Source organism: Sturnus vulgaris, chromosome 1 (assembly GCF_052056855.1).
Source record: "Sturnus vulgaris isolate bStuVul1 chromosome 1, bStuVul1.hap1, whole genome shotgun sequence".
Classification (NCBI taxonomy): Eukaryota; Metazoa; Chordata; class Aves; order Passeriformes; family Sturnidae; genus Sturnus; species Sturnus vulgaris.
The window spans coordinates 44,132,507-44,150,829 of NC_142243.1; the positions used below are offsets into that span (position 1 = coordinate 44,132,507).

At 38.0% G+C, this 18,323-nt stretch overlaps 1 protein-coding gene across 2 annotated transcripts in view; it reads right to left on the reverse strand.

Annotated features, from left to right (window-relative positions):
- Positions 1-18,323, reverse strand: part of CPNE4 (copine 4) — a 223,454-nt gene that overhangs the window by 39,235 nt on the left and 165,896 nt on the right. For both annotated transcript variants that reach the window (XM_088165064.1, XM_014878363.2), the window contains 3 exons: positions 13,836-13,934; positions 4,949-5,035; positions 4,315-4,374 (listed from right to left, as the gene is read on the reverse strand). In XM_088165064.1, the coding sequence (XP_088021190.1) occupies positions 4,315-4,374; positions 4,949-5,035; positions 13,836-13,934 (246 nt within the window). The remainder of the gene's footprint in view (positions 1-4,314; positions 4,375-4,948; positions 5,036-13,835; positions 13,935-18,323) is intronic.

Here is an 18,323-nt window from a genome sequence, read left to right on the forward strand (position 1 = left end):
TAAGAAAGGGTCTTGCTAAAGGCTGCAAAAAGAACTCTGAAAGCACAGCTTGCTTTTGCAAATGTTCAGCTTCCTCAGCTGCAGCCTCTGCTTGGCACAGGGAACACTGTGCAGCTTCAAAAGGAAAATGAAACATGACATTTTCATGCTTCCTTATAAAAATTACACAGCCCTTCTGAAACTAATTTTTGCTGCTAAAAAGTAAAAGGGCAATATCATACTGGGTCAACCCAACATGGCTTTCCTCCGCTGGTTCTGATTTTCCACCTCTATTTTTTAGCTGAAGAAACTAGCCTCTAGTAGGCTTGGAAATCCCTTCTTTGCCTTGCTCATCTCTGAACCCCTGGCACCTCACCACATCCAGTCAGGAGAGAGAGGAGCTTTTTGGCTTGCAAATAAGAGCAATCTTTCACCTCTGCTTCCTACTCAGTGTTCAGGCACCAAATCACTAAGTTTGTTTTCCACACAGATCTTTTTCCAAAAATGGTATCTGGATTTAATTTGAATAATCAATGGAGAACCTCTCATGACTTCACTTGTAAGGGCACATAACTGAGGAACACTGCACATATTTAACTGAAGGAGAAAGCAACACTAGTGTTTTGTGAAACCCAAGATAAATCCATGGATGATTGCATGGACTAGCTTGGTTTTGGGAAAATTATTTGTAAAAAATCTTATTCAGGGTATGCATATTTTCTTAAAAATAAGTATATTTTCTCTGATATTAATTCAACTTTAATTTGATTACAGAAGGCACAAAAATGCCACTGTATGATAGGGAAACACAGGGGCTTCCTTTGTAGGAAATTGTAGGTGTTGTTACTGATAATCTCAAAACACTAAAACACATTAACAAGACTTTAGTGACACATCAAATAGAACTGGACAAATCTTCCTTTATGGCTAACTTCTTGGGAAATGAAATCAAGAATACAGAGTAGGAATAAGGAGTGGATTTCATGAACTTGGAAAAATGCCTGTGGCTAGTGTTTGGGAAAGCAAAAAAACACTTCCTGGAACAAGTTTCCTTTTCGAAATGGTCCTTGCAGTAGAGGTCTGCTGATAAGTAAAAAAATATCCTATGATGAAGAATTTATGAATACTTGTACTTGAGTGCAGTGTGCTCGAATTTGATCCAAATCTCTGTTTGACTCCCATAGGGAGGACTCATAAGAAAGATAACCACTGTAAATTGCCACGATTCCAAAATAACAGTGCAGAGCTCTGCTCTTTTAGCATTACCCAACAGGACCAAGTTCTTGTGCAAATACATTGGATAAGGATTTGTAAAAAACATTTAATATATGACAGAAGTTATGTTGTATCACAACTGAGCTTATCTTTTAGGCAGTAAAGTAGGAATCTTTCTTATAGTGCGTACATTTGATTTTTATCAGTCTATCTTTAAATGTAGCAGTTCCAGTGCAGCAGTCATCTTCCCTCAGCTAAATAAGAGCACAACTGTAAGTGCAATAACCACACTCAGTACCAATTTCTTTTTTTCCCCTCAGACTTGTAAAAGGGTGATTTTCACTACACTCTAAACATCCTACATAGCTGGGACCCCCCGCTAGATCTGTCAGCAACAAATCAGGCTGCCCAACACTGTGACCTGCCTGAGAGAGCATCTGTCCAATATATCTTTCTATTACAGTTCCTTTTATGCATGGTACACATCCTTTCTGCTGTATTTCCTAAAGTGATGAAAATGTCTTCTGACTACAGACCCATTTGCACTGCCAACCTCTGAACATTTCTTCTGCAGCAGGCCACACTGTCTGATAAGAGATACAGTGTTTGGCAATAGGCTGGGCATAAAAATAGAGGGCTGGAATCAGCACTATTGATCTCTATATATAAAAGCTTCTTAATAACTGGTTTTAAAGCAAAGGAAAAGTTTGCTTTCATTTTTTCAGAGACATTCTTTCCAACTACAAACCACGTTTCTACAATCGAGGTACAAAGTATCCCAAGAACACACAGCATGATGTTACCAAGGCTTTCATTAGTGCCTTAAATGACCAGGTACATCATACTACAGCTTTTTGTTATCAAATGCATGTGTAGCTTCCCAGTTTTTCTCCATCAGCAAGTGCCCTTTCAAATCACAGTTGTATCATACTGCCTGTACACAGCATAAGCTCAACAGAAATTTCATTAATATTAGGACAACAACAACAGTGTCCACATCAGGAGAGTTTCAAGCAATTCCAAATCCACTAAAATGGATTTAAAAAAAATGGAAGTCTGGGAAAGTCCAGGGAATAGTCCTCCTCTGTTTCAGTGGTCTGAATTAATCAGATTAGAAGAGGAGATTATATGATGCATGCTGAAATCAAGGAAGAATGGAATATCTCCCCAGTAGGATGCACCCTTTTATTTCAGTGACTACTGGAGAATTAATTTTGGAAAAAAACAACACATCTCACAACCAGTCTATGCTGAGAACTTCTGGAAGAAGAGTGAAGGAAAATATGTGTAGAGCCAGTTTGTGATGATGTTTAGGTAGAACCATTAGGTTATGCACGCAGACAGCTGTAGGTACAGATGTCCCCATGGCTTACCCTGGGACAGTGCGGGTTGAAAATTGATGAGCTTACACAATAGTGTGGATTTACCATTAAGGGCAACAGTAACTCAGGGACCTCTGTGGCTGACAGTACAAAGAATCTTCCATTTCCTTTATGTCCTCACTGCCCATCCTTGAAGATGAGCTTACTTAAGCTTTCTATTACCAATTGTTTTGTTTCGTTTTAGTAAAATGAAATACGTTAAAATATAGTAGAAGCCATTACCCACTTTAACCCATTTGCCCTAACACTCTTAAACTTGTGTTTCGCAGCCTACTAATAGGAAATCTGCGATAAGTAAATAAAAGGCAAGGACATTACCACAACCCTTCCTTGCACTAAGCACTTGCTTTTCCGTTGGGAAACAGTTACAAAGAATCAGAGTTTGAAAAACTGTAACTTAATATGTAAGTCCCCAGATACTTTCTAATGGTGGCAGTGCTCCTGTTCTTGAGCTGGATTTGTGGGAAATGCATATTAACTGGTCTTTGCATGTGCCTAACCACATGCCCTAAAATGAGAAAAGGCTTTCAAATGCAACATGAAAGGCATTAATGTCTTCTGATAATGATGTTGAATACATTTGATAATTGAGTCCTTCCAGTCATATTTTAGGGAGGAAATGTCAGAAAAGATAAATTAAAGGGGTTTCCAGTGTGTGCCAAGTTTCAGACTTGAAGAAGAAATGTGCATTGCTGGTATGTGGGGATAAAAGAAGTAGCCAGGTAAGGCAGAGAGGTAATTATACAGTATGCTTTATGTGAGAGAAGACAATTATAAAGATCTTTGTGCACTGCAGAAGGTATTTCCTTCAAAACTGAAGCAGAGTCCTCAGCTCTGGGTATTATCCAATGAGTTTGTGATGAGTATGGGCAAAGTCCATGTTTAATACTTCAAAAAGCTGATCTGTACACAAAAAGATAATCCACTACTTTCCACAGCTGCTGCTGGAACTTCCTGGTACAATAAATAAAAAATCTTTCTTTTTTTGTCAAATCTTTTTGGAAAATGTGAAATGGAACATGTCAGTAGCATCTAGTGTCTGATACTTTAAATGTGGGACCAGAAATAGGGCAGGATGCTACAGGAAAAGAAAAGATCTCCAGAAGAAGAATATTACCTTTGTGCATTAGATTTTAGCCCTTTTGCTGGCATAAATTAGAAATCACATAAACCAGATTGGAACTGAGCCACAATCCACGTTCCTGTACGATGGGAAAAACTGATATATCATATTACATTATATGAAGTATATTAATTTTTAGATACATGATACATAAAAAGATCAAACCCACATATCATTTAATGTTTCTAAATGTATTAACTGGAAATATGAAAAACTGTATTTCTTTTTATGAAGAGCTCTGCAAATCCTTTTACACCCTGTTCCTTGAACTGAATAGCTTCTGAGCATACTCTAAATTGGAACGGTGTCTAGTGCCAACTTACTTGGAAGCTATGGCTGACATACGAAACACCAGCATTTACCCCAGGCTGACAGAGAAAAGTCCCTGGATGGATCTCTCTGTGTGTGACTTTCAGTATGGCACTGTTTCAGGGGAAACAACTTGCTTTAATGGAGGACTCATTCTGGGAAGGAAGACTGGCCCTTATTACATTTTGCAAGAACTTAATAATTTATCAAGGAGTGGCATGTAAGAATCATTTCTCTGAAAATAATGAATTGGTATCTAAGGGGATTCCCTTTCTTCAAAACAAGTTAGAGAAGTAAGACACTTACTGTAAACTGTATTTGGCAGCCTCCCATGATATAATCTAAGAAAGAATGCATCTTGTGTATCTGCAGACAAGAAAGCAAGACATTCAACTTAGCTGTGTACTGATGAAACATGAGAACTGCCTGAAAAAAAATAAATTGGAAGGAGCAGAGAGATCAACTGAAAATAAGGTAAAGGAAGAATTATTAAACACAGTTTGAGACAGAAACAAAACTATAAACAGAAAAAACATCAAAATTCTAAACCTTCAGAAAGGAAAATTCACATAAAAAGTAGAAGCAACTTCTCATTGGGAAGTCAGAGGAAATTTTGCTGTTGGCTTAGGAGGAACAAGAGCAATTTTGTAGAAATAATGGAAATATTAAAAGGGACACACACAAAGTTGGTGAGTCTTTAGGTGTTAGAGTTCAGTATCATCTTTCCATTGTACAAGAGCAGGGATAGGGCAAGAGAAATGAAACGAGAGTTGAGGACAGTCTGCTTACTTTTGAGATTCAAGTCCTTGCATTTACTTTTTGTAGGGGATAGTTTCCATTGCTATTCTACGGGCAGTTCCACTTTGTTCCAATTGTACTATTAAAATATATCACTGAGAGCTTAGTAAAGAAACAGTCAAAGAGCAAAACACATATTTACCTTGCACTGGTTAAGGATGACAATGCCTGAGTTCTTGTAGTTCTTCTTCTTTGCTTTGTACTTAGGGTTAATGCATTCCCATTGTACCTGTGAAAAAAATACCAGTCACTCTCTGCAGGAAAATTTTATGTACAGATTGAATAATTAACAGAAACTTCCCAATTTCCACAGTTGACTAAATCATAACAGATAATGGTGCACAGAGAGGAAAAAAATTAAAACTGTTAACTATGCAGAGAATAGTTAATAGAAAAAGGCCCAGGGCAAACATCAGTCTTTAAACATATATACTGGGTGCGGCACTAAGGGAGACATCCAGAAATTCATTTGTTGTCATGTTCCAGTCTTGTAGTTTCAGGTGTTATATAAGCAAGATTGAGGATCTTTTGAGACCATTTAAGAGGACAAGAAAGAAGAAACTTAATACAAATGAAAATACTGGAGAGAGCAACCTGATGCATTGTATTAGCTACAAAACTGTTGTCACAGTAACACTGAGATTTGTATTAAACTCATTATTAGAAAAATTCTGGGCAGCAGTCATCTTCCTGTCTCCTTTAAGTCTGACAGCAAAATAAAAAGTTAAGAAAATCAGTAAAATGTTCACAAAGATGCAGCTATCTAATGATACATTTTAAATTTATCCCTAAGAATATATTACAATCCCTTTTTGATTTTTTTTCATAGTTTTATTTACAAATAGTCAATTTTATAGCAAAACAGTCCTACCTTTGTTACTGAAATACATCTCCTTGCTCTCATCATAATATCTCCCAGGTTCCTAATCATTTCCACTTGAAATGTTCTGCCTTCCTCTGGTTTCAGGCAGAGTGATAAGGCCAAGCTTTCAGACCTCGCTTGTAATGTCTACAATGTTATCCATGCCTCTTACTGCAGGAGTAAAATGTACATTTGTACATGCAAGTGTCTATTGGCATTTGTATATACAGATACAGATATTTTATCTGTAACATGCTGTTAATATGGTAAATAACTTGACTATTTTCCTTCAGGGAAAACACTTGTTTTCAAGTGTGGAGACAAAAAATGCGATGCTGGGTAACAAAAAGAAATACAATTCCAAAAGGAACCAGAATGATCTATTATCTACAAACCTCTATTATGAAATTTTGAAATGAAACAGATTTTAAGTGTTACAGTGTTTTTCCTACAATGAAAACCTGCCTAAGTGTTACAATACTTTGTCTACAGTGAAGTACATATGTGATATATCTTAGCAAAGTGTTTGAGCACCAAAAACTATTTTTACTTTATGCTCAGCCCCAGAAATTTCATCGAGCTTCAAACCACTGTCTAACAGCAATTATTTGGATGTCTCTGAAGCATTCCAGACTTAGAGATTTTGTCAAACGTTAAAAAAAGGGAAAGCAAAGCATATGGTTTTGGAGCAATATGAGACCATTTCTGCACAGGGGAGGAGGGGTCTCTTCATCAGTGTGAAATGGAGATAGGTGATAGAATGGAGAGTAGGAAAAGACAAAAAACCTGTTCCAACTGCAGGAAGCACATCTGCTTGCTCTCCCAGCTAGCCTACAGCTCAGTTATTTGTCTTGTGAAACAAATTTTCCAACTGAGAAGACAGGCAGATACAGGCTCTTATGTTCAGGGGGAAACCTCTGTAAACTCTTTTTTCTCTACTCCAGAGGAGCAGTCAGGCTCGAGAAATAAAAGCCCCTCTCTCCCAGCAAAGAAAGTGCTTTGTAACACAACACTGGAGTGCAATAAGCTCGTATTTGGGTCTGAAAGCAAAGCAAAAGCACTGCCCACTCTCATCTTGATAGGTGGCTGTCAGGCAAGATGGTTTAACACACAGCTGTCTCCACACTTACTCGAAGCATTCCTACAGAGCAATCATGCTGTCTGTATTTTATACATAAACTGTAATATACCAAATAGAAAGAAAAAATAGCAGGTAGGATTTGCATTCCTCCCTTTGACACTGAAATACACTGGAGAGGTGCACTAGCTATCCTCTGAACATCCAAGGTGAACCTCCTTAATTTCAGCATCTTCCAACATGAATATTTTTTCAATGTGCATATTTAAACAAGGCCTGACCTATATGAAACCATATACTATGAATATAATTTCTCTCCTCAGAAAAAGGATTATTTAAGCCTGAAAAATAAAATTTCCATGGTATTTTAATGGAAGAAGTTTATAATAAATAAGGACCAAAGCAGCATAGAATATTACTTCAGGAAAGAAAAAAATATCTCAGGCTCCCTTTGCTAACTGTAAAATGCAATTATGAATCTTCACCTATTTTGCAAAGCATTTTGAGATGTATGGATAATAATTCTCAGTAACTACCTAAAGCTCATTAAAATATTCTATGTGCAAGTCACTAACATTATTGGCTAATGTGGATAATAAAGCAAAGGAAAGAACAGATTAGAAAATATACTACTTACAGAAAGTAGGAAAATAGAAAGAAAGAACAATTTTGCACTTACTAAATCTATTGATGATGGTATAACAAAGGGAAGGGAACAAGAGAGGAGAGAGAAAACATTTTCCAATTCATAGGCTTAAAAAAAGCCAATAAGACTGTTTTACATAAAGCTTCACTTACCCACTAAGATCCAGTTCTGACTTTGCCAATTCCCACAGTTCAAGCTAAAGATGTAACATGCACCATTTGAAGGAAATTCTCTATACTGGTCTTACTGTTTACTCACCTTTTAAAATGAGAACAGAGTTCAGAATACAGCTCTAAGCAGGTAAGTAATAACAAGAAACAATTCTCAATATTTTGCTTGCACTATTGAGGCCAACCTCAATTTCCAGTCTGTTCCTACGTTCTCAGTATTGATTTGGTATCTGACATTGTTTTTTATTGATCCATTTTTGCTCTTAAATTAACTTTTCAGTTGAGAGGAAACTAATGCAATAGTCTGCAATCTGACACTAATGGTAAACATTGTGAAGTTTGGATTCATCATTCTGAAAGTCACTTAACATTTCCTCCAAATGCCTGACAGCTCTGGGCTGTGCAAGCTCTTCCCCTAACAAACAACACAGAGAATCTGAAATAGAAAGCAACCTGGTTTTAAACTATTTACTGTTAATTTAAGTAATGTTGCAAACGTTGGTAATGGACTGCCAAGACTATACTGTGCTGTTGTTTCTTTTATACACTTAAATTTAAACCACTGCACGGAGAATTTCTGAACAAACTCCATTTAGCTATTCTTCAATGAGAGTCAGTGAACTAATGGTGACACTTGGAAGGTCCCTGTCCTCTTGTGCCTGTGATGAGGAGACACAGATCCCTCAGCAGGAGATGTCATTCCAAACACCCCTACTCCTTCTCTTTACAAAACCTTCAGAAGAGAGAGAAAAGCAAACAACACAACCACTTATGCCACACACCAGCAAAGGGAAATGGGGTGACTAAATGAACGATTCAATGAAGGCAACCATTGTAGAACCAAACAAGCTATTCAGAGAAAGGACTGAAGGTGTCGGGAGAGTTGCATGTACCCTAAGGCAAGACAAATGATCACAGTTGGGGGACAGTGCTTGCACACCAGGACATGGGGTAGGCTTGTGAGGAAAGGGCTAGAGAGCCTGCATTGCTTCTTGTATGCTTGTGACACAGCTTGTGTTAGCAGTAGCATGCTCTCTTGCCTCCCCTGCACTTCTTTGGTTTCTCTCTTCTTCCTTCCTGTTCAGCTGATGCAATGAACTGCATAGTTTGTAAATGACAAAGGAGGCACTGCAGTCTAAGGGATGGGGCAAAACCCCCAATCGATAGCAGGCAGGCAGCATTATATCCTGCATTGTCTCCTTCTGATGCCTCGAGAAAAACAAGTCACTTTTAAGTGAACTGAGTCTCCTTGTGCATGAAGGGCTGCTTTATTCCTGCCATCCCTCTGGGCAAGAGGACATGATAGTTTTGTGGTTTTTTTCTCTTTCTGTCCCAGAAATACATGCACCAAGAGAGAAGAGCTGCCTTTAATCACTATCAGAGATTTCCTCTGGAAACTTGCCCCCAGGGAACGAAGTGGAAATGGAAGCATTTCCCCAGCCAAGCCCCCAGCCTTCCTTGCTCTTCTGAGGCTGTATCAATGGTTGTCTCCTCAGAGGGATTTGGCAGGTGCCTGGTGTGGCTGCACCCTCTGCTGAGGCCTCTGCTGCCCTGCCTGGGGCCAGCAGCAGCTGCTGATGTTGCAGACAGTCCTGGGTGAACTGGGCTGTCTCCTGATAAAACTGGAACTGTCCATAACACCTTGGCCCATTACCAAGAGCTTAAAGGTTTCACTGTGCAGTCATCTGAAGAGATACCAGATGGAAAAGCCCCCCGTAATAACACCCTGAACTTGTGGGAATGGAAAGTACAGCAGAGTTTCTTCCTCCTCTTTCCTTTTGTGTGTGTGCAAATGCACACATGTCCATTTTTTATGTAATACAGGAACAGATTTTTCCCTTACATAACTTCTGTGCTGCATGGAGATCCAGGTGATTTCTCTGACTTTTTTTCCTTTCAAATCCCTCTGGCTTTATTGCCTTGATTAAAAAAAAACAAAAAAAGTGATTTTTTTCTTTTCTTCTTAGTAAAGGATTTCTCCTTTCAATTATGATAAGCTTTGAGAGCATTTACATTTATATAATCTCAAGCTTCTTGTCGTGTTTAAATATGCCTGATAGATTAATATTAGAACACCTTAAAAACTGCCACTGTACACACAGATAAAAACATGTATTATATGTATTCTTGGAATAAATCCTAAGACACAATAAACTCAGAATATTTATTAGCATTTCACTTAAAAAGATAAGGACAGACTTATTCTTACTGTGGGGGTTTTTGTGTCAAGATTGTGGTGAAGGAGTAAATAATAAAGTTTGGAATGGTGGAAAGTGTTAATAGAAGATTTAGAAAGCACAGAATTATACATTGGAAAAGACTTCTAAGATCATTGAGTCCAACTGTTAACCTAAGCCAGGACCACCAATTTCACCATTAAACCGTGGTTCCTACATGGGCTGCTTCAGATGTGCATTTGAACAAGAGGATGTCGTTGTGCCATTTTGTATTGGTGGTCAGTATGAAAACAGGCTAGGTGTCAGAACATAGCAGTCTACGACCATAAGGTAATTTTTATGGAACAGAAACACATAAAGTTAATATCCTGAGGTTGTTTATGATCAGAAAGTCTTCTTAAAACAGAACACCAGCAAGTTTTCCCAGAATTCAATCCTCTCAGTGATGGAGAAGCACCTAACACTCTGAAAGAGTCGTAACTCAAGACTGTCAATCTCACCAAGACATACCACATTCAGAAAAGAAATTCATAAACAACTTATGCCACTTCTGATCAAAACAAGTAATCTCATTCAGGTAAAGAATTTTCTCTTCACACAGTACTGGTTCAACCACTCAGAAGACACACAGCATTTATCTAAATGCTGTCTGGTCTCAAACATGCATTGATGAGAAATCACACAGCCAAGGCAAGCCAGTAAGCTCATCTGAGGCTGAGACTCAAGACTTGGGATAATCAGTACACAGCCCAGGGATAGAGAAGCACCAACAGGTCCTGTAAGTAAGCAGGTGGCACATATCCATTCTGTCCATCTCAAGTAGTTCTGTAGCAGTTGATAGACTGACTACAAGACAAAAATATCTTTACTTTTAGAGAGGGAGGTTGAAGAATGGGTCAGAATGCTCTGTGCTTTCTGAAGGGTGAACTATGTACAATTAAAAGGCAACTTCAACATCCTTGTCATCTCCTCCAGAGATGAGGTGAGCTGCTGAAATGGTGAGAGGCACAGCAGCTCACAGATGCCACACAGTCCATCTTGCTCACCAGCACAAACTGTGGTACTCCCTCTCTCACTGCTTAATGTATTTGTGACAATTTGTGCTGTTGATTCCAACCAATACAGACATTGCTGATGGGCAGAGATGGAGATCTGTGCCACTTTTAAAACCGTACAGATTTGCAGCTGAAGCTTAATCCAAGTTCCTGAATCCCCTATCAATGATGAATGTTCCTTCCAATTCTCTCCAGTTCCCTGGGAAAGTGAAAAACCCTGGTTGACAATCACCAGGGTGTTTTGATTATCTTTTGACAGAACTATAGCAATGTACTGTAGCTGGCTGTAAAGTCTACTGCACAAAAGAAAACATAACCAGAACAAGAAGCTTCACTGCATCTCCTTAGCAACTCAAATAGGGATGTCAGACCTGAGCTCTGCTCTTTACTCTGGCTTCTGCAACATCTGAAATGAAGTTCCAGGCTTTGGCTCTCATCTTCAACACTCAACACTCACTAGGATGCAATGTGAAAGAATGTTAACACCAGGGGCTGCAGGGTGTAGTTTTATTCCTCTGGCTGAAAGGAGTACTACATGGAAAACAATATTTTCTGGTCTGAGGCTATGAAAGGGTCTCTCCTAGGAACAAAGGACTATGTTGACTATGTTGAACCTACTCATCTCCCTGCACACATATAATTACATTCCTCTGATATGGCCTTCCTTATCAGAAATAGCAACACGTCAATTTGAAGGCAAAACAACTTCCTTCTCTATAATTTCCTCAGGGTTCACTATAACCTCTTTATTCAAAGTAAACACTCTATGGCACATGCTTTTTCTTTAGAAAAGTTAAGACTAAAGAAAAGAACTGACAACTGCTAATCATTTAGCAGTGATTACTTAATGTTGCACAAAGGATGTTGACCATAAACTATGTACTAAGATGTTTTTATGGGGTCCACAGACAATGGCATATATTGCCTTTAGCAGCAATAGTTCTTTCTGCAGAGTAGAGAAAAAAGATAGGATGAGGGAGGGACAGGGAGAGAGTGAAAGGGAAAAGGAAATTGCATTCTGGCTCCAGCCAAGTGACATAGTTTCCCACACAGCTGACCTCTCCTGTACAACATGTGATCACAGTATTGTTTTCCATAAGTACATCATCTCCACCAGGACCTGCTCAAACTCCTACTGCTTGTTCTTGTCTATCCTGCTATAAGTGCTCACCAAACCCTGATTTCATCAGGGGCAAGAGCCATCTAGCATGGGCATTTATATTTTTAGACCACTATTTATCAGCCACTTAAATGACTAATATGTACTATCTTATCCACTCAATCTTGTTTTCCTCTACAATAGGCTACAAAACAAGGATTAGAAAAGAGGAGAAAGGAAACTGATTCTCACCTTGGTGGTAACCGTGTGTCATGACAATCAGTTATACCAACAGCAGGGTTTTGCAGGTGCAAGCCCATAGAATAACTTCACAGCCCCAATAGAATGAGAGGAACAAAGAAGAAAAAAAAGCACAATTCCTACGGTGTGTGGAGGAAGACTGCAGGTAAAAGAAAACCTGCAGAATGGCAAATGGCAGGCCCATAGCAAGAGTAAGATTCAGGTACTTAAACCACAGGGCAACATTAAAACATTTCTGGAGAGTAATCTGATACTGCAGTGACTACCTAGAACAAGAACTGACAAATGGCTGCATTAACTTCTTATGCCTCTGAAAGAGTAATCATCCATTTTGCTAGCTGAGGATGGAAAAAAACCATATTATTTCCCCAACATATTAAAGAACATATAGTTTATTCCACAGAGCCATTCCTGGCATTCTGGACTACAAGGCTCTTGTCTTGGCCAACAAGCTGTCTCCTGTGAAAGATCATGATGTGATTTTAAGACATTTACATTGAAAATACACACCCTTTACCACTCTCACAGGGTCTCTTCCTGAGCCACAGGTATTTGTATACAAATTTGGAGTGTTGTTACATCACTGGCCTTGTTAATGTTATTCCTTCTGAATTTGTTTACCTCTTTATTTCCACTCAAATTTTGTTTGATAAAAGTTTTGATCCTCTGACTTGATTTGAGAGAGGCAAGCAGGGTTTCATTTACACTCAGGTTGTGTTCAGAAGTTATTTATAATGGACTAATATATGACTGATACATATCAGCATTATTTTACACACATGAGCAGCATTTGCCAAACTTCAGTGTATTCTAAGAACTTCAACAGAAAGCATCCAGAAGAGCCATAAATGTTTCTTGACCTATGGCATAGACTGACTGCGTACCATTTATCAAACACCTTCTGAGTATGTGTTAGATTTTTACTAACACATTACAAACAGAACCTTAATATAAAGTCCAGATAAAGCCTATTAGGCATTTGTGTTTGGGGTTGAGATAGCAACAACAGTGGAACAATGAATAGAATTTATCAGCAGGATCAACATTCTCAACTCCCCCTCAGAGAATTTATCAAAAATAACACCTTTAGAAGTAAGTAAAAATAGAAAATGACAATTTCTGGAATTAGATATGCCAAATCACTTATCATATTAAGTAATTACTATCAACTGCAATTTGAAAAGATCAGCCTGACATAAAGGAGTGAAATTATTGATAAGCTAACAATTTCATTTCCCCTTAGGACTGTAAATCACGAAATACTTAGAAAACCAATTAGTTTCATCATGATGGGTTCTAGTTAAAGCTGCCAGCTTTAACTAGAATGAATGCAGCACATAAGAAACGGAGAAAGATGAAAAATGACCCTCACCCAATAGAGGCCTTTAGGCCAGCAAGGAAATGCCTAGAGTAGCCAGAACAGGCATCTGCTCTGCACACAGCACCTCATGGAAACCATGTGCTTGGGCTCAAAGGAAATAAATCTTAGCAGAAAGAAATGCCTGTGGAATGGGAACTAGAGACTGCTTTTTTATATTTTCAGATTATGTAAAACCCGTGGGAGAGATCAACACAAGTAAATTCTGGGAGATGATGAGGCAATGCCACCTGCTTTATGACAGCATTGTCTGGGGAACACTGCTCTACAGAGATTAAGATTGCTCAGGTGGTTTCCACTTACCTGTCTTCCCTCCATAGCTCCTCGCATTTCCTTGAAAGTTGAGCTAAATTCTCCAATGAAGTCATGCTTTCCATTGGAATCCCAGTCCCAAACTATGCACTGGGGAGATGAGGGAAAAGAACAAACCAGCACATTATTCTTCAAACAGAAAAGAGATTTTACTGAAAAACACTACAGAAGAAATTATAATATATTATAAAGCACTGGGTGGAGTGTTTTATCTAAAACAAAATCACAAGGCATATTAAAACCCTATTCTTGTTCTGATCAAAATAAAATGGCAAGTGAAATCTCAACACAGCTTGCTGCTGATAGTTCTGTGTTATGGAGTTTGCCTAATGAAGCAAGTCATGTATTTCAGAAGGAAAGGATTTCTTGTGTGCATCATTTTGCTAGGTGTGAAAATACAGGATTATTTGTATTTGCATATTCATGGTCAAATGGTGTCCTGACTTACCTTGTTGATGTGCTTTACAAATACAAATTAATATTCAAAACCCTGTTTGCCTTGGGCAAACATTACTTTTTTCATTTTTGCAGTCAGTGAAGGTGAGACAGTAGTTAACAGACATAATTCTTTTGAAATGCCTTTGAAATTATACACATCAGTGCTTGGTGCCATATCTTGGCTGTTTCCCAGTGTTGCTCAACAGTGACTATTCAAACCAAACCTCACTGATAGTCTTGCCTAAATTCATGCATAAAGATGAATACCTTAATGAGTTTGAGCTTTGAGAATTTTATTTTATAGATTTTGCTAAATACAACTCAGCTAGCCAAGACTGAAGCACACAGCAATAACTACATGTTTTGCTAAATTGTAATTCTAAAACCGCTCCGAAGACAACAAAGGGGCTCCCAGCTTTAAATAACAAAATCCCAAATTCAGCATTATGTTCTCCCTAAATAAAGGTCACATACATTGACTGAATCAGGAGGCCTTTACTGAAAATGTCCTGCTAAAAAATGTCTTTTAGGGTTCTTTTAAAAGCAGAAATGTGTCAAAGCCATCTGCCCTGTCACATGAGGAGGGCACAGTTATCTCTCTATCAGATGGTTCTGAGGGTAACAGCAGTGGGTTTTATCCGGCTTCTTTGTCCCAACGAGGCTCAGTACATTTGACCCAGCACTGGTAGTCAAACAACACAAGAGGAAGAGCAAGGTTTGCTCCTCAAAGACTCCTCAAGCCACATGAAGTTTGCTTGGTCCAAAGCAGCACTGAGTTCTCTCAGGAGGAAACTGAAATCATTGGATGTCCACTGGATTTTGAGTTTCAAATATTTCCAAAAAAGCACTTCAAAATAGACTTCCCTCTCCACCAACTATGCTTTCTAACCAACCTGAATAATCCAGTCAAAGCTGGTAGGAGGACAATCCCTTTCGAGGGTGTGGGAAAGACTCTAGAAAGCTTGGGATTTGGACCATCCTATCACCTCCATTTTACTTTTTTTTTTATGCATGAACCCCAGGCTAGAGGAAGATCTTCAGATCAAAATGAGAAAATATTTTGTTCTAAGTCTTGGAGATAATTTTTTAGCAGCTTTGACATTGAGGGGGTGGGTAGAGGGGAAAAAAGGAGAAGTTCCTGCATGTGTTTGTTTAATTTGTTTATAAACTAAATTTCATACAAGACTAATCAAATGAAAGTGCGTTTCTGATTGTGACAGTGGTAATATTGCCTGGAAAAAAACTAGACACAGTGTTTTCAATACTAACAGTCCTCAAGTATTCTTTCAGATGAAATCTTCCCTAAAATTACTCTCTGTTTCTTATCAACAGAAATTTTTAGATGAGCTGAACAAGAAAAAAATCCAAGAAAAACTAATTTAATTTAAAAAAAATTCCTAAAACCAATTTTGCTTTGTAGAGCTCAAAAATTTAATTGTATTTTTTCTATGAAATTTATTGCTAATATAAAATAAGTCTTTTTTATTGAAATTACTTTATAAATAACTGTAATAAAAATAAAATTTAACAAAAATGGATTTCACAGGTGAATCATGACTTAATTTTTTTTCTGTAATGGTTGCAAGAGCTATTTAAGATCTTAGATGTAATACTACATAAAAAGATTTGTCAAAATGCCAAAGCAAAATTTTTATAAATGTGCAAAAAGTGTAGTTTTAGTAATGCTGGAAACTTTGAAAACAATGTGTTTGAAAAACTTACTATTTCATAAAGAAAAAGAAAAAAACAACCCTTATTATGAAATTATTCAACCAGATTTCCTTTTCAGGTTCAGTCTTTAAACTCAATTGGAGCATAAATACAAGAACAGACCCAAGGTTATCAGAGTCCTCCAGGAAAAGGTACTTTGAAAAAATTTCTATTAGGGTACGGATTCTTACAAAAAGGGAAAAGCTCTGAGTGCTTATTTGTAGTTAGAACTTTGAGTGGAGACAAGCAAAATTAAATTACATATAAAATGTCCACTCAACAGGGATACAACTGCTTTTTCTTTCAAGCTGGAGGTTCTCTAACTTTAGTGCTCAGAAAGCCAGATGGTACTTTAACTTCATATTGGCTTCATGGAAAAGGCAAACAATTATAGTATTATCTCAGTGCCATTTGTTCAATTACAGCTAAGGGAGAAAGGGGATTCCTGCATGTACATCCATTATGACTTTTTTTTCCCCTGAGTTTCACATCTGGCGGTAGAAATTAATTGTTACTGTCTGAAAAACATGTTGCACACAGTAATGATCCTGCATTTCAAATGTATGTGAAAAGCATTTCTGAAACATAGAAATAATGTGGTCCAGACATTTTTATAAAAACCCACTGAGACAGATCAAATAAGCGGGGAAGGATCTTTGCAAATAATCCATAATCCCTAATCAGGTAAAGATCACAGCTGATAACCAAAGTATTATTTCCCTATGAAACTCTTTAAAGGGTTTTTTTGGTCTCTCTTCAAATCAAATCCTCCACAATGTAAATCATACTTTATCTTTAGGAAAACCTTAATATTTTCTTTGGGTCTCTACTCTCTGAGGTTGCTTAAGTAGATGATTAACAGTATACCTACACTCTAAAAGTCTCAGTAATTTAAGGAGGCTTTCCACACACTTAATTTGAATGCTGGTAAATCAGTGTTCAGATAACTGGTGAGAGAATTCAGTCTCCTGCCTACTGCTTACAAGCTCATATACAGGAAACAAAAAACTCTGCTAACGCTGCACGGTGATGGAATAGCACTGACTGGAATGATGGGAGAACATTTTTCATCCCTGCATGATCCTCTCTTCCTCCTCAAAATAGCTGCTGAGTGCAGGTAGAGGGAGCACTGCTATCCTTAGCAGAGCTAACCAGTAGACTCAGTTAAAATGACATCAGAGGATCCCTTCTGGCTATCCACATCTTCATTCCTTCAGCCTTTCTTGTAAATAGTGCAAAATGAAAGATTTCTTTCCAGGCTGAAACTGATCCTTTCATTGGAGAAAAGCCCATTAAAAAAAAAAAAAAAAAAAAAAAAAAAAAAAAAAAAAAAAAAAAGATATCTCAGGTGGATTCTGATGGAAATTGTCCCTGGTTTAATTTAAATCTTTTCACCAATATTAGATTTTGCCAATACTCTTGCTACAAAGGGCATTCAAGAAAGATTGCATTGCCAGTGGAGATACAACAGCACTGGCTTCTCTGGCTGATTTTCCTAATGCTTCCCAGAAGATGATAGCTAGATTAGTCTTTCTACCTCTCCATGAGCAAGAACTCACTTGCACAATTTCTGATTTTATTGAGACTTTTTCCAAGTCTCAATACTAGAGCCAACAAAATTCCAGCACAATTGTCATTAAAAAAAATCCTTCCCATAGTCATCATCGTGGCTAGCTTTAACTGTAAGAACTAAGTATTAGAAAAGATTGGCTACAGTAAGCATGTGTTTGTATATGGGTGTCTGCAGATACTGAGATTATTTTCCCTATACAGCTTCTGAGAAATGCTTGAAGTGATTTCTCCCCATTAGATTTTCACAATGAGATATTATATACAGCACCTTTGGGTATGGCTAATGTGGAACTATGCCATTTATGAACAAGCCCAAAACATGCTCTGAAGGTTAGTTTCTGAAAGACTGGCAGTGAGTCTCCTGACTAAATCCTATCAGGAGGCAGCTGACAGCCAGACCTTGGAAATATACTTCTTGAAAATAAACCATTCAAGTTTCCCTCAGCTAGCCAGACACTCTAGATTATAGCATGCACAAAGCCAGTTAAAAAATTGAAAATTCCCAGTCTTGCAAGCCTGAGTTTCTCCAGTTCTGTGTGTGTATGCACAAAGTCCAATTACGAACTGTTAGTGTGGCTTGTGCTGGTACTACCTTGCCACTTACTTGGAGAGGAAGAGTGTTAGACAGTCCTCCTGACTGCCTAAGAGCTTACTTAACTTAAAACACTTGAATACTTGTGACCAAAAGATATTGGCTTGAGTGGGAGAGAAAACCAAATCCTTGGCCCACTCTCCAGCTGCTCCATGCCAGCAGAAGTG